Here is a 14,155-nt window from a genome sequence, read left to right as displayed (position 1 = left end):
ACAGAAGAAGGTTCCATGGAAATAAAACCATAATTTTTTACTGAGTTTTAAGAGAAACATGAGTTTCAGTAAGTGGTGGACTACTTTGTACAAAGATGATACAGTTGTCAGAGCTTTTCTTTTTTTTATCAAGTTTTTTTCTTTCTTCCTGTTCTTTTGAAGATAATTTCTAAATTAACTGAGTAAATCAAATCATTCCACATTTATTCTGGCACAATCCAAAAAAGTGCCTCATCTCCTGTGTTTATGAACGAGCAGCTCTGTTGTACCAGTTAAGAATCTGCAGATGTTTTTCTTCCACCTGTTTTATTACTGAATCAGTGAGACTTGCTGCCACAGTATCTGTAAAAAAAGGTACAGTCTCTTCTGTGTGGACACATTTTGTTTCTGATGGCTAATAGAAACACTCAGTGCTTGATATCAGTGGGTTCTGTTCTTCTTCTTACCCTTCAAGAAAATAATTCCACCAGGTTATTATAGATTTATATAGAACGAAATTAAAAACAGGGATGTGGAAAAATAAGCATAGTAAGATACCAGAACTCTCTTTTTTTATACTTATTAACTATGCTCATTTTTAACGTTGTTCTAATGCAAGATAAATGTGTTCCCCACTGGTATACTCCCTCGTCACCTTACAGTTAGCTTTCCTTTGAGCTACTTTTTTCAAATGACTTCTCAAATTTGTAATTTTGTTCCCATGAGTAACTTCGCTTATGATCACTGTTCACATATAAAAGGAAGGTCATGCACTGACACCTGTATAGAAATTAATCTGAAGACTCCACATGCATTTTTTGGACATAGTTTTTTCATGAGCTGTCTTAAATAAGTTTTTTCTCTTATTTTAATAATCAACTAGAGTACCTCTGTTTCTGACAATGATTCCTTTCATCTACTTAATAGGCATTTATAATTGCCTGTCCCACTGCCCCTATTTGTTTCTGTTTGTTTTCAATGTAGTTAAACATTCATTTACATGGGTTTTTTTCCCTCTAGGCAAGTAATCTTAAGATTTCTCAAATACTTAGTTTTTTGCTTTACCTCCCTATTTTATACTCTTTCACAGTTCAGCTTCTCCTTTATCTTTCTTTCAATTTCCTATATGAATGAATTTTTCATCAGAGCCAACATGTACATCTTGTACTACTATGGCCTCCTTTCTGTATTTTCCCTTCTTCCTGTTCCCTCCTCTAATCTAAGCAAAGAATGCAGAATCTTAAGTGTTTTTATGCATTAACCTTACAAGAAACAAGCGACAAAGCAGTTGCGTACAAATTGAGTTATCAGCTATTCAGACATGTTGATTTTCCATGTTGCTACGCTGTAGCAAGCAGCTTGCTATTAAACTTGTTAGAACTAGGAACCATTTTATCTAGACAATCTTACCCACTTTAACCCGTCTTGATGAGGCACTTCACCAACTTCTAATAAAAATTTAACATGGCATTTATCCAGTTTGCATTAAAGTCCCATTCAGCAACATCTCCGAGAAGCCTAGCACGTTTTGTACTGCAAAGACTAAACTCTTTCTAGATATGTGCTTTAATAGCTAGATCTCAGTCACAATGAGCAGTGGACAGTGATGTATGTGGATAAAGTTATATCCACATGCAGTTCCCAACTAATTAGGAAGGAAAGTTGTGCCCTTATAAAGGAGCAGTCTGTGGTGTGCTCCAACAACATGCTGCACCCTCATTCGCCACATTCAGCACAGCGAGGTCAGACTCCCCTTTCCTGACTCAGAGGACAGGGGAGTCTGACCTCACTTGCTGCTGCAGAGGCCACTTGTGAATGTGCATCCCTTCACATCAAGAAACAGACAAACATCAATACTTGCCAGCATCTCACAAATAAAAATTGCAAAACAACATGTTTTGCCTTCACCCGTGCTCGAGGTTAGTAGTTACTGCTGAGTCTCCATCAAGAGCAGCACTGATAAATAACTGTTCAAGTCTTTCCACATTCTGGGAAATTACTACAACACAGCCTAAGCCAGTAAAACTTCAAGAAAATCTTTTCTGTCCACGCAGGCAAGAAACACCGCTAACAACAGTATGATCAGATTGCACCACAACTGAGCAGTTATTTTTTATACAGTCTGATACAACTGGAAGGTTTCAGCATCCTCCTATCCTATGAAGCATCTACTCTGGCCAAGGAACACAAAAAACTTAAGATTTCTATTTGAGAAGCACACAAATGGGCAACATCTCTCTAAGGCACTGCTACTGGAAGCTAAAGATAGGCTTTCTTGCCAGGGCCCAGTATCTTGGCCACCCCATTGACTGCCAAGAGCTCTGGATAGGTGGAGTCTGAAATACAGATGTGTACATTAGGATGTGGCAAACCATTCAACAGAAAAGCTGCTGAAGAGCTGGCACAGTGTACTAATTTCTCTTAAATTGCTGACTAGGACTGGATCTAACATGACAGATGTGTTTACTGTCTAATGTGTTTACTGACCATCCAGAATATCCTGGTCCAACTTATGCAATTCCAACAATATTAAAGTCCACAGCAGACTTCTGTGTGTTGACTTTGCACAGCAAGTGATACCAGAACTACTTTTTGCTATAAAATACTATGCCTCTGCCACAAGATCAAGTTATGCTTTCTGTGCAAATAATTTCTATGGCTTAGAAGTTCACATTTCATTATCTTTACAGTATCAGTACATAACTTGATTTAGTAGCAATATACTCTAGTCAAGTAATTAAGACAAGGCCCATATATTTATAAAGTAATTTGAAAATAATCAATCTGCCTTTTTCTAAAATACTTGCAGAACTCTGTGTTATATAGCTACTTTCAGTCACAAATTCACTGCTCCTAATTTTAAAGCAAGTCTGTGGTAACCACCTGCTTATCACGTCACTGAACTGACAATTTTCAGATTGAGGATCTAATAGAATGTAACTTGAAAAATATAATTCCTGTAATTCCTTGATGATATAACTGCCTACTAAATTTAATATTAAATAAATATATTATTTCAATGCAATCGTTATGCACGATACGACACTAAACTCTTGAAAGGCCCACCCAAAACTAGAGAACATCGCTGTCTGGAAAACATGCCTAGTGTAACTGTCATCTAGAAATGTTTCATAGGAAGTTGGTCTTGATCTAGTAGCGTTGATTTAAAGGTTACCCAGTCAGAAAGGCACAAAATGAGAATTCACTTTAAAATTTCTCTTTCTCACTGAAGCTTGCAAAGTGCATCAGCAATTAACAATTCCTGTCACTTCCTCGGTTCGCCATGTGAAAAGGCTCAGAACTCGTCTTACAAATTGCTCTTTTGAAGATCAAAGGGAAGCCGAATTTGTCTGTGTGCGCTCTGGATGAGTTTGTAATTTACTGGAACTTTCAGAAGAGGCTTGGCAGCACGCTCATTTGACAGCCCCAGGGTAAGGATTCAGGGGAGCTCTCTGACTCTTCCCTTCCGAGTTCCTTCCTTGCCTTTAATTGGCACCTCATTAGAAATTAATGAAAATGACATCCTCTGTTCTTCCTGCTCCAGGCACACAACGCTACAAAAAGGCCCATCACAATTCATAACACATTCAATTTATAGAGCAATGGCTCTTAAGCATTATTTATGAGATGTGAATTTCTTGTCAGCAGTTAATAACATGTACAGAGCGGAAGCAGAATAAAAAAAGATCTTCAGAGTATGTGTGTATGAAAATAAATCTTTTTACAGCTGAAAAATGTTGTGTTTGAATTTGAAGAACCCTTATTGGAACCCCCTTCTTGGCACTGAATTGTTTTTCTTCATGGTAAAGCCCTGCAGCATTGTCAAATCTGTCTAAAAAATTCCATGTACTGTCAAGGGAACAAGCTCAGCAGCATCACCCTCTCTCTGGACAGGTCTTACAGAAGACAGTAGAGCCAATACAGCAGTTTCTCAAAGATCTCTGAATTTGGTGTAAAGCCTTAGGTGTAAAGCAGCAGCCCACTCTCTCTGTCCCCTTTTGAAAAGGTTGTGCCCTGTTGGATAAGTCCCAGTTACGCTGGATTAATATCTGCAGGTATGTCTGTATTAAAACATAGTCCAGTACGTATAGATTTTTCTTTCCACTACGTCTCACTAAAAATCTTCACTGGAAGATTCACCATGACACATCATCAAAAAAGGAGATGATTTCCAATACTTTTAACATTAGGACAAGAAGATGTGTAACAGCAAACAATAAAATTGCTGTTCTGTGGAGTCTTACAGAGTTAATTTGGATTTTAACCACAGTGTTTCAGACAGAGCTTTAGAACAACGTAATATTTATGTGGTTAAGCCTTTTTCCTCACATCCAAGCAAACACACACATTTTTCCTTCTAAAGATCGTGTCTGCCTTTTTATCGATTCTGACTATCAGAACTTCTTTTTATGTTTCAAGTTCAGAGTTTTTCCACTTTTTTTCCCCATTGTTTCAGTCAAGGATTAAGATGCCAAGAATTTAATAGCAGTGGTCCAGAGTCCAGATTGAACAACGTTTTACCTTGACCATGACTTTTGAAGAATACACATGCTTATTTTGCATCAGTCGATTATATTTCCAACACTTCCAGTTAAACAAGCATCATTACCTGTGCTTCGCATTATGACAAAAAGGATAACCTGATAACTTACGGATTTAGAAAACATTTTAAATAAATGAGAATTTTAACATCTTTATTCTGTCCCATTTCCCCATCACCCCTCCCCAGGGTTTTTGATCTGGCTTGTCATTTATGACCTAAAGCAACCTAATTTTACAGACAGTACGGCACAGTTCATGAGAATGGTTTCTAAGGCATCTTCTTTACAAATGACAAAAGCTACATGCTGATGAATATCAGTAAAGCAGTTTAGATGATGTGAAGCTGAGATGACCCGTGTTGCTCAGTGGTAGGGTTTTGTTTGCTTCTTAGTATTACTATTAAAAGGAAGTAATGCAGGGTATGCCTACTTTCACATCACACGAGAGCATTTCATGAAGATAACACATGCACTGAATACAGTATTAATGAAACATTATAGCTGCACAGATAAACCAAAGATCTCAGTCTTTTCAGTCGTTTTGTAAACATGGAAATAGACTCCTGCCTCCCACTTCTCTCATTAGATGTGTGGAATATAAATGTTTATTATACATCCTTTGAAACTATGTAGGATGTGATATGTAATGTAGGAATGCAAATTTTCATCTCCTCACTTATTGCTGAGGAACTCAGAATTTTTTGTTTCATATTCATGTTTTATTAACACATCTTATGAACTTTAACAGAAGAATTTCCATAAAGCTGTACGTATCCACTAGAAACAATTTAAAGAATTGTAAGGAATTCCTACACCATTTATATTGCCACGATGTTGAATTATGGAACTACTTCAAGAAAACTTGAGAGGAACCAACTAGATGTATTTGTCATCCAGTTTACGAAAAAAAGACAGGTCTTATTTTATAATTTAAAAAACATTACTGATCAATGAAAGGACTTTTAAAAGTTGCTTTCAAATTCATTGCTCTTACATAGCTCCAATTTTACAGAATGCAGGAAAGATTAATGATACAATCACTAAGTCATCTTTCCTCCAATTCTCCCCAAACTTGAAAAACTCTCCTGCTCCCAATATTAGGGAGAATTCTTCTATTTCAGTCAGGTACCTGCGAGCAGCCTCAGTCATTTGATATGCAACAGCAGCAGACCAAGAGCAGAAACTCCTACCATGCTGAGCAGAAAGAGCCATACCAAACTGTGACATTGATAGTGCTGATTTTTTTCAGTTTGATTAAAAAAAAAAATAATAATCTTACTGGATACTTCAAAGTATCAGGACATGTGATTTCTGTAACAAAAACTTAAATATTACAGTTTTTTATTTCATATTTGCTGGCTTCACAAATAACGTATGTTAGTTCTGTGGCAATCCTTCAGTATCTGATGTCCAAAAGAGCACAACATGGATAACACAGGATAACATGGAATCTTTGGAGCTTTCTATTGCTTCTCTTCACTTGATATTAGGTATTCAATACAGAATTCATTAGCTGGGTCTTTGTAACTAGCTTAGCCAATCTCTTCTCTTCCCACTGCTGCTCAGAAGGACATGCCTTCTATCCAGAAAACATTTTATGCAATATTCTACATTTCACAGGCGCAATCTGAATTGCACCTATCGTCTACGCAAATCCTTTGGAAATTATCCCCCTGCTGAGTCACAATGAAGTAACTAAACAAACTTCTCCAAATGTATCAATACAAGCATGATCAGAGTGCAAGTGTAAGCTTTCAATACATGATTATATGATTATTACATTATTAGCAGGTAAAATTAGCGTGTGCATTATCACTGGGTCTGCTGAGAACCTTTAAACCAGTTACGAACACAACTGTTCCATTAAGGAAAGAGCATCTCCCCTGGAATCTAGTCACATTAATTATTATTTTGGAAAGATTATTTGCATGTAATATGAAGCCCCAAATTAGCTGTCTGCATGAGATTATCATCCTCCATTCAATTAGTTGAACACTGTCATCAACTTTGGAAAAGCCAGGTTTTATGATTTGAAGTGTATGGTGAATAACAAGTCTCCCCTCTCAACAGCTACCTGTGAGAATGAAAACATTTTCCTTTGGAGTTTTTTTTTGTTTTAACTTTTTAATAATAACGTAATTATAAAATGCAGAATGTAGATGCTGACCTATGTTCCTTTAAGCTCTGCAAAAACCTTGTCATCTTTGCATATTTACTGATGTGCTTTGTGTTTCTTCTCCTGTCAAGTGGGTATGATGCTCTCCCGCCTTACAGGGACTTCTGAAGCTAAATTCATTAACATCTGAGATCTCTTGAGACAAGGCAGTACATCAAGGCCAAAGTTTTAAAGGGAAAATTAGACAGGAACTAATTATAACTTTTTGCTACCAGTGGAAGCTATAGCTTCTGTTTAAAGTATCTTTGAAAGATAAAAACATGCAAGTGTTCTCTGTACTTCCACCTCTGATACGGATCCGAGCACGGCTGCGTCAGAAAGCCGGACGCTACCGACAAATGGTACTCACCACAGCGACATGATCCCAGTTCCTGCTGTACTAGCTCCAGTTTTGTTTGGCACTGGAAGCATCGGCGTCTACTCTTCTGTTTGGATCGACTGGTTTCTTCGGGCCTGTCATTACTGTCATCCAGTAGCCGTGGTCGTTTCACAGGAGAAGCCTCACTCTCCGACTGTGAATCTGTTGTATTCACAACAAATATTTTAGGAAAAATATTAGAACTTCCTTGCTGAGGCACCCCTTTGGGCAGATTGAAGGAATATTGCTTTCAGCTGAGGTCACCACCAAGCAGCGTGATACTTCCCATTCTATTGCATATACACATTTTCTTAACAATCAAAACGAGCATCAAGTAAAGGACAAATTATCTTTGTTCCCTACAAGAACCCCTCCTGCTGGCAGTACAGCATAGAAAATGAACTGATTAGCTTCCTTCCAGCCATGACTAGGTCACAGACAGATACACGTGGAGTACACACCATCCTAAACAACTGTGGGCATCGTCTGCCATCTCGTTTAGTTTCTCCTGTGCACTCCTTCGTTCTCCCTGCACAAATAACCGAAGTAGGCTGCTGATGAAATACAACTGAACGTGAGTTCGACCTATTTCCTCCCTGGGCAGGAGGGAGATTCTTAAGGCACAGCATGTGAAGTATATCTCTTATGACTCAAGGCAGTACACGAAAGCACCATACTATAACAATTTAAATGTAAATTGGTATTCACCAACAATATGAACCCAAACAAAATAAGCCCAACCTGCACATGCATGCTATGAATTCAAAGTGCTCAGCCGTTTGTAAAGAATTAGAATACTATCTGCATTATTAACTTCATGAATTTCAGCTTATAAGAAAATAGTGTGTAGAAAACCTTAAGAATTTAAAAGTTTGGAAAAGTGTTACTTCAGGTAGCGTAGCATCTTTCTTTCTTTTCTTTTACAATGGAGAGCATTTTGACTAGGGCTTTAGAGCAGTGCATGAAATGCACACTGCTGACTGGAACATGGGATGCCCAAGTCTTATTTTTGTGGCATGTCAGTGGATTTCAGCAGATCTGCTGCTCTGCAATCTGAGTCAGGTCAGGCTAGAAGAGGCATTTTACATTCTCAAGCCTGTGCATAGCGAAATCAGTTCTGTATTTAATAGAAGCATTCAGTACGTAACATACTCCACCCCTGCACACCTGGCTGCGAAGGAACCGTGACAAGGAAAAGAAAGTAGTGCCTAATGAATTAATACAGTTATGGAACAACTAGTCCCGTCTTAAATTTCTGCAGGAGATGATCCAAGAGAAAGATCCTCTGAACAGACTGCAGAGATGTCGACTCATACTCCGAGGTGACAGTCCTGTCACACAGACACTTGTTTTCCCAGTGCCTAGAAGAGCAGGTTAGCCTTCAGTGTAGTAGGGTGCACCCTTCCACAGGCAGCTTGTGTACCATATCCCGGCTGACTCGAGGTTCAGTAGGAATCTGTTCCAGCCCACTTCGTTGCCAAAGATGGGGAACAACACGATTTGTATTTTACTCGTTACTCGGAGAAACAGATGCACTGTTGTTTTGACATAGCTACCTCCCACAGATCTTTGCTTCTGGAAACATAAGCCATTCTGATACTTCTCAGAAGTGTGTTTGGCATTCTGAATTAAACCAATGGAACCCATAGTGACCTGCTTATAATAAAGTCCAAATAAGGGATTCATGTGTATGAGTCAACCAGTGCCTAATCAGTTAATGAAGCCATGTGCCTTAATGAGAAAAATAGCTAGCCAGAGTCAGGCTAGTAGTCTTATAATTAAAATATTTAATTATACATTTCCTGTTAACTGGTAATGACTAACTGAATATTAACATAAGATGGTTAATATGATAGAAATGAAAATTTAGATAGCTAATTTCTTAAAATGCATATCTTTTTGCCATAAATTAAACAGTGTTAATGCTGAGGTACGCTTAGCCTGACCCTCAGGGATAGTACCAGCTATGTGATCACCGACTGCACAGTGCCTTGAACACACGAGCACAGGCTCATACTCACTGCAAAATGGACCAAGAGCACACATGCTTACGTCTTCTTGCAGGCAAGTACAGAGAGTGAGGAGAAAGCACAGATCTGAGAAATCAGAACTTTTAGATTCAGTCCAGCATGCATTTCTTCCAGATCACGTTGCCTTCCACAATTACTGACATAAGCAATACAGGACGCAAAGCAAATCTTCCAGCCCCTGGAATCTTGCAACATTAAACTTCAGAGATCTGACAGCAAAAGGAAATTGTTATGCACAGCTTTGCTACCTGGATTGCAGAAAAAACCCCTCTAGGAACAAGGTGAAGTGCTGCAACTAGACTCGAGAAAATTCTCAATGTGAACTATTAAACAATTAAAAATGGCTACAGAAAATAGGATTCTTTCACCCAATACCTGACAGTGGCTTTCCTTAGAAGGATGGTTTGTGCAACAAGAATTACTTCTCGCTTTGCTTTTAAGAAACATTTTCCATGCTCAACTTGCATTTTAGCATTCACCTAAACCAACAAATACCCAGTCCGATAAAAAAAAAAAAAAAGCTTCCCTTTTACCTACAGACGTCAAAAAACATAAAATTTTTCAGTTTTTGCTCAGCAGAGTAACTCTGCCACTGACACTCTCCCTTCACAATTTTAATTTAGAGTTAAGAAAAAAGGATTCTTCTAACCAATATCTGATAATGGAAATTCTTCTAATTGTGGTGACTATTAAACTCCCCTTTGAATTCAGAAAACAAAATAATTCAGCTGAGCAAGACTGAAACTGGAGGCTTGTCTGGAAACAACAAGCAGAGTAGTGTTCTTAAAAATTCTGTTATGGCTTAGACAGAAACTCATGTTTGTTCCTTACTGTCACTGTTCTCGACTTCATTACTCACATTTTCCCCTCAAAATATTCCAAATAAATGGTTACGACTGTCAGGGCTGAATCGCACACTCTTACTCTCCTGCCATGGAGGAGTTTGCAGTTTGCATGCCCATGGCTTCACTAACAATCATGATGGCTCTTTCATGACATTTTGGGGAAGGGGTGGGAAGCTCTAAGCTCAGCAGAGATACGAGCTGAGGAAATGTAACAGGGAAGGAGCAAGGAAAGTAAGTAAGGAAGGAAGAGATGAGAGAGTAGTAAGAGAAAGAGGAGCCCTTCTCTGCTGCTGCTTGCTTCAGGAACAAGATGAATCTGTTTGAGCTCTGGTTTGATGGCAGCTCTGGAGGCACTCAGGTATTTTTTATTTTCAGAAAGAACCCATCACACTGACAGACTGATACTTACAATCTCAGCTGCCCGTGCAAACACCAGTAAGAGCAATAATTAATGAACCCTCAAACATCACTGCCATCTCCTCTGAAACTATTTTAAAAAGAGTTTGAGCTGTTAAAACCTCTGTCCATGAAGAAACTTGCACGGTCACAGACAATAATGACATAACAGGGATTAACTAAAGTTTAAGCAATATCTTGTTGCCAGTTTATACATTTTTTTTCTCCTTCATTATTCAATTTTTAGATGAGGGATTATTTAATTCCCTGGCAGGTTGACTATGCATTAGAAATTTCATCTAGAGGAAACTGCCTCTTTACAAATCTTTTCTATCACATTTACCAGAATCATTATTTAAAATCATCTCCTCTACTTCAAATGAACCTAAAATTAACACAGTTGTTCCAAAAGCCATTTGCTTGTTGACTATTAATGAAGAAACGGAAATTCAAGATTAACATCTTATAAGCCAAGTTTGACAGCCGTGACCACCTCAGTTCCTCCCTGTTGCTGTGTAATGCTGTGGAAACAGTTATTTTGAAACTCGGATATTTACACCGAGGTGAATATCTCATTCCCTCACACAATCAAGACTGCATCTCAAAGCTGAATCAGAAACCTAAGCACATATCTCTTTGGAAGCACTCATGCTTCCAAAGAAAGAAGAAATGCTCATCAGAAATTAATTTCTTTTGTGAATCACCTCATTTTTTTCTTAAAACACTACAGACAGATGTCTCAAATTCTTACATAAACCCTTTCGTAACATTTAACCATGCAATCTCTTTTCTAGTATCATCGTAGTGCCCTTAGCATCACCATTTCACTGATTTATTTCTTCCCCTCCATAGACTTTAAAAGCAATTGCACTAAAAGTCATTGTCCCTATACAATGTGGAGTAGGAAGAAGGCATAGGAATAGTCCCTGTAGAACTCAAGTCTCATCAGCTGCTTCTTTGCCTCAGGAGGTTCCCCGTGAAATCACTCTGGAAACTATAAATAACGCCCAGAAGTTGCATTACGGAAGTTATTATTTCTCATCAATTGCCAAAACCATTCAACGTTAGTTGTTTCCAGCCCTAATGAGTAGAAACAACCAACAAAAAACAACCCTACAACTTTTAGACTAGATGTTTGAGATATAGAATTGAAAGAGTTGCTGCAAGACGTTCCAAATGTAAAACATTACTGATGTGCTTCAAACTCTCAGCAAAATTCAACTTCCCCCTTTGCGACAGAGATTAAGAAAAAGTCACTGTCTGTAACGAAAGCCTTAAGTGTTGGGATTTTTTTAATGGACACTACTAAACAGGAAAAAAGTGAAATTTACCATGTACATAGCTTTCAGTGTAAGCATTATTTTTGAGATTAACATGGCATGGCTTAATTTCCCCAAAATGAGAGTTGGCATGCATGAGGCATGCGTTGTGAGGAAAGAAGAGGAGAATCGAACTCGTGCAGTAGGAAGCACTTTGTGAGCACAGTGAGAACGGGCATTTGCAAAACACATAGAGCAACAGTCTGGAGCATCACAAAACTTGTCTTCCAGCACACAACACGGCGCTATACTTTCGCAAATATGCTGCATAACAGCATGGGACTGTGGCTGAGCTAACACAACTAACACAGCGTAGGGGCTCCAGCTGACTTGATTCTGGACAACCTGAGACGCACGCAAGGCAAGGTGGGTCCCCTGGCCACCAGCCACCCCCAAAAAGCAACATGGCCTGATGCAGAGGGGTTGCCAGCTATAGCCACTGGTTCCTTCAAACAGGGACACTGATCTGCGTTGTGTCACATGTGTACCCCCTCCAATTATTAAGCTCCCCATTTTCATAAAACCTACATGTGAGATTAGTGTGTTCAAGACCTCGATACCTTTTTGAAATTTGATTAAAATAATCCAAGAGATTTAGAAGTTATTGCGGGACAAACTATGGAGGCCTTATTTCCTTAGGAAACCAGGCTCTGCCTCCTACTCCCAGTGCTTTACGTGCATCAACCTAACCTGTGTTTCTCATCACCAAAGTTAAAAACTTAACACTCTCTAGTTTAAATTTTTATTTTTAGATAGATAAATATGTGTGTGCATGTGAGAATGAGTATTAATGCATATGTTACTGCTGACATATGATTTCAAGAAAACAGAAAAAATGTGGGAACATAACCATATAATTTTAGTAACGTTTCACTTACACATAAGAAAGCACTTTTTTACTGCAGGGGATACCCAACACTGGCATAGGTTGCCTGAGAGGGTTGTGGAGGCTCCATACTCAGAGATTCTCAAAACCTGACCGGACATGGCCCCCAGCATGCTCTAGGTGACCTTGCTCTGAAAAAAGAAGTTAGACCAGACAGTTTCCAAAAGCCCCTTCCACCCTCACCTATTCCATAATTCTGAGATTCATGGATGGGAAAATTAAAACAAAACAAAACAAATTATATACTGTTTTTTTTCTACCTCTCACATTTTTTGTTTTCCTCTAAACCTGTATTGTTGGGACTATCATCCATCAAAAAGGAAGTATACTGTACTGCAGTGTAACTTAATGAGGCTATTAACTACCATCTCTAATGAAACGGAAGAGACTAATCTAGTGCCAGTAACCCAGACGAATAAAAGGCAAGTTGAAAATTGTATGACAAATAGTGAACTACATAGGCTACTGCATGCATCTTAGCTAAGTTGTGTGAAAAAAAGTGTGAAAATGCTTATTATCCTTTCTTGTCAATAAATTTCATAACTGGTAAATTAAGTGAAAAGCTAATTAGTTTTCATCTCATATTTATGCTCCTGTACTACATCTGTTTTATAGTTAAATTCTTTCATTACACCCCACTATGCTCCTTGATGTCAACATGTCTTTTGTTAGTGGAAACGTTCATTTATTTCTTAAATGTTTTAACTTATACAACTAATTGATTCAAACAAGTACCTATTTAAATGTACTCAGGCACCTGTACTGTACAGTTCTCTTGATGGATTAACTCGGGGCATTTCAATAAGTTGAGACATTTTCTATGGCAATGGCCACCCCTGTTGCTGGTGACTGAAAGAGAGATCTCGTTTATTTAGAAGACATGGGGAATGGGGTTCCTTTCCCGAAACCACACCAAGGGGCCAAGTCCGTAAACCTCCGGCGCCCACAACAACAGATGAGCCCGCGAAGAGCGAGCAGGATCCAGCAGCCCTGCTGAGCGCTCTGCACGGTGCCTGCTGCCCATCTCTTCCTGCAAGTGTCAGCAGCTGAAGCACCTGTTTGAAAACAGCTGCTGACAGCAGAACCAGACAACAGATAGCGACCACTGGTATGCGCAGGCACGAGACTGAACACCTGTTGTCTTGATTACCGGGTGCGACTTATACAGTGTACAAGCTTGATACTATTCTAAGGATGTTTAAGGGAAGCTGGTTTGGGATTTTTTTTTTCCTTGATAGATGACAAACAGCATCTCAAGCCTCTCATGTATTCAGACTATTATAAAGAATGAACCTTGACAAGCCCAGAAGAGAGAAAAGGCCACAACACTAAACTTACTAGTGTAGAAAATTAAAAAAAAAAAAATACTGGTGTCAATTTGAACTTATTTTCTCATTATTAAATTACATATTTTAGCAGCATCAAGTTAGGGCTGGGAGAGCGATAAAGGCAGATTCTGATGACAGTTAAAGCTGGGGAACAAATGATGTCATAAGTGGCCTAAATAATCAGAAAGAATAATGCACAAATACAGATAGCTAAGTGGAGGAACACAAACACAAGAAGGAAAAAAAAAGCTGTAACACAGGAATATACATGATGAAAAAGTCATGAAGGCAAATCAC

At 38.6% G+C, this 14,155-nt stretch overlaps 1 protein-coding gene across 5 annotated transcripts in view; it reads right to left on the bottom strand.

The window, feature by feature from the left end:
* ZFAND3 (zinc finger AN1-type containing 3) overlaps nucleotides 1-14,155 on the bottom strand; it is a 141,416-nt gene that overhangs the window by 13,341 nt on the left and 113,920 nt on the right. For all 5 annotated transcript variants that reach the window (XM_086631671.1, XM_086631670.1, XM_086631672.1 and 2 more), the window contains one exon: nucleotides 7,046-7,216. In XM_086631671.1, coding sequence (XP_086487797.1) covers nucleotides 7,046-7,216 — 171 coding nt within the window. The remainder of the gene's footprint in view (nucleotides 1-7,045; nucleotides 7,217-14,155) is intronic.

The sequence above is a fragment of the Tauraco erythrolophus genome, chromosome 2, assembly GCF_009769465.1.
Source record: "Tauraco erythrolophus isolate bTauEry1 chromosome 2, bTauEry1.pri, whole genome shotgun sequence".
NCBI lineage: Eukaryota > Metazoa > Chordata > Aves > Musophagiformes > Musophagidae > Tauraco > Tauraco erythrolophus.
Note: the sequence above shows the minus strand (reverse complement) of the source record. Positions and strands in the feature narration are given on the sequence as shown.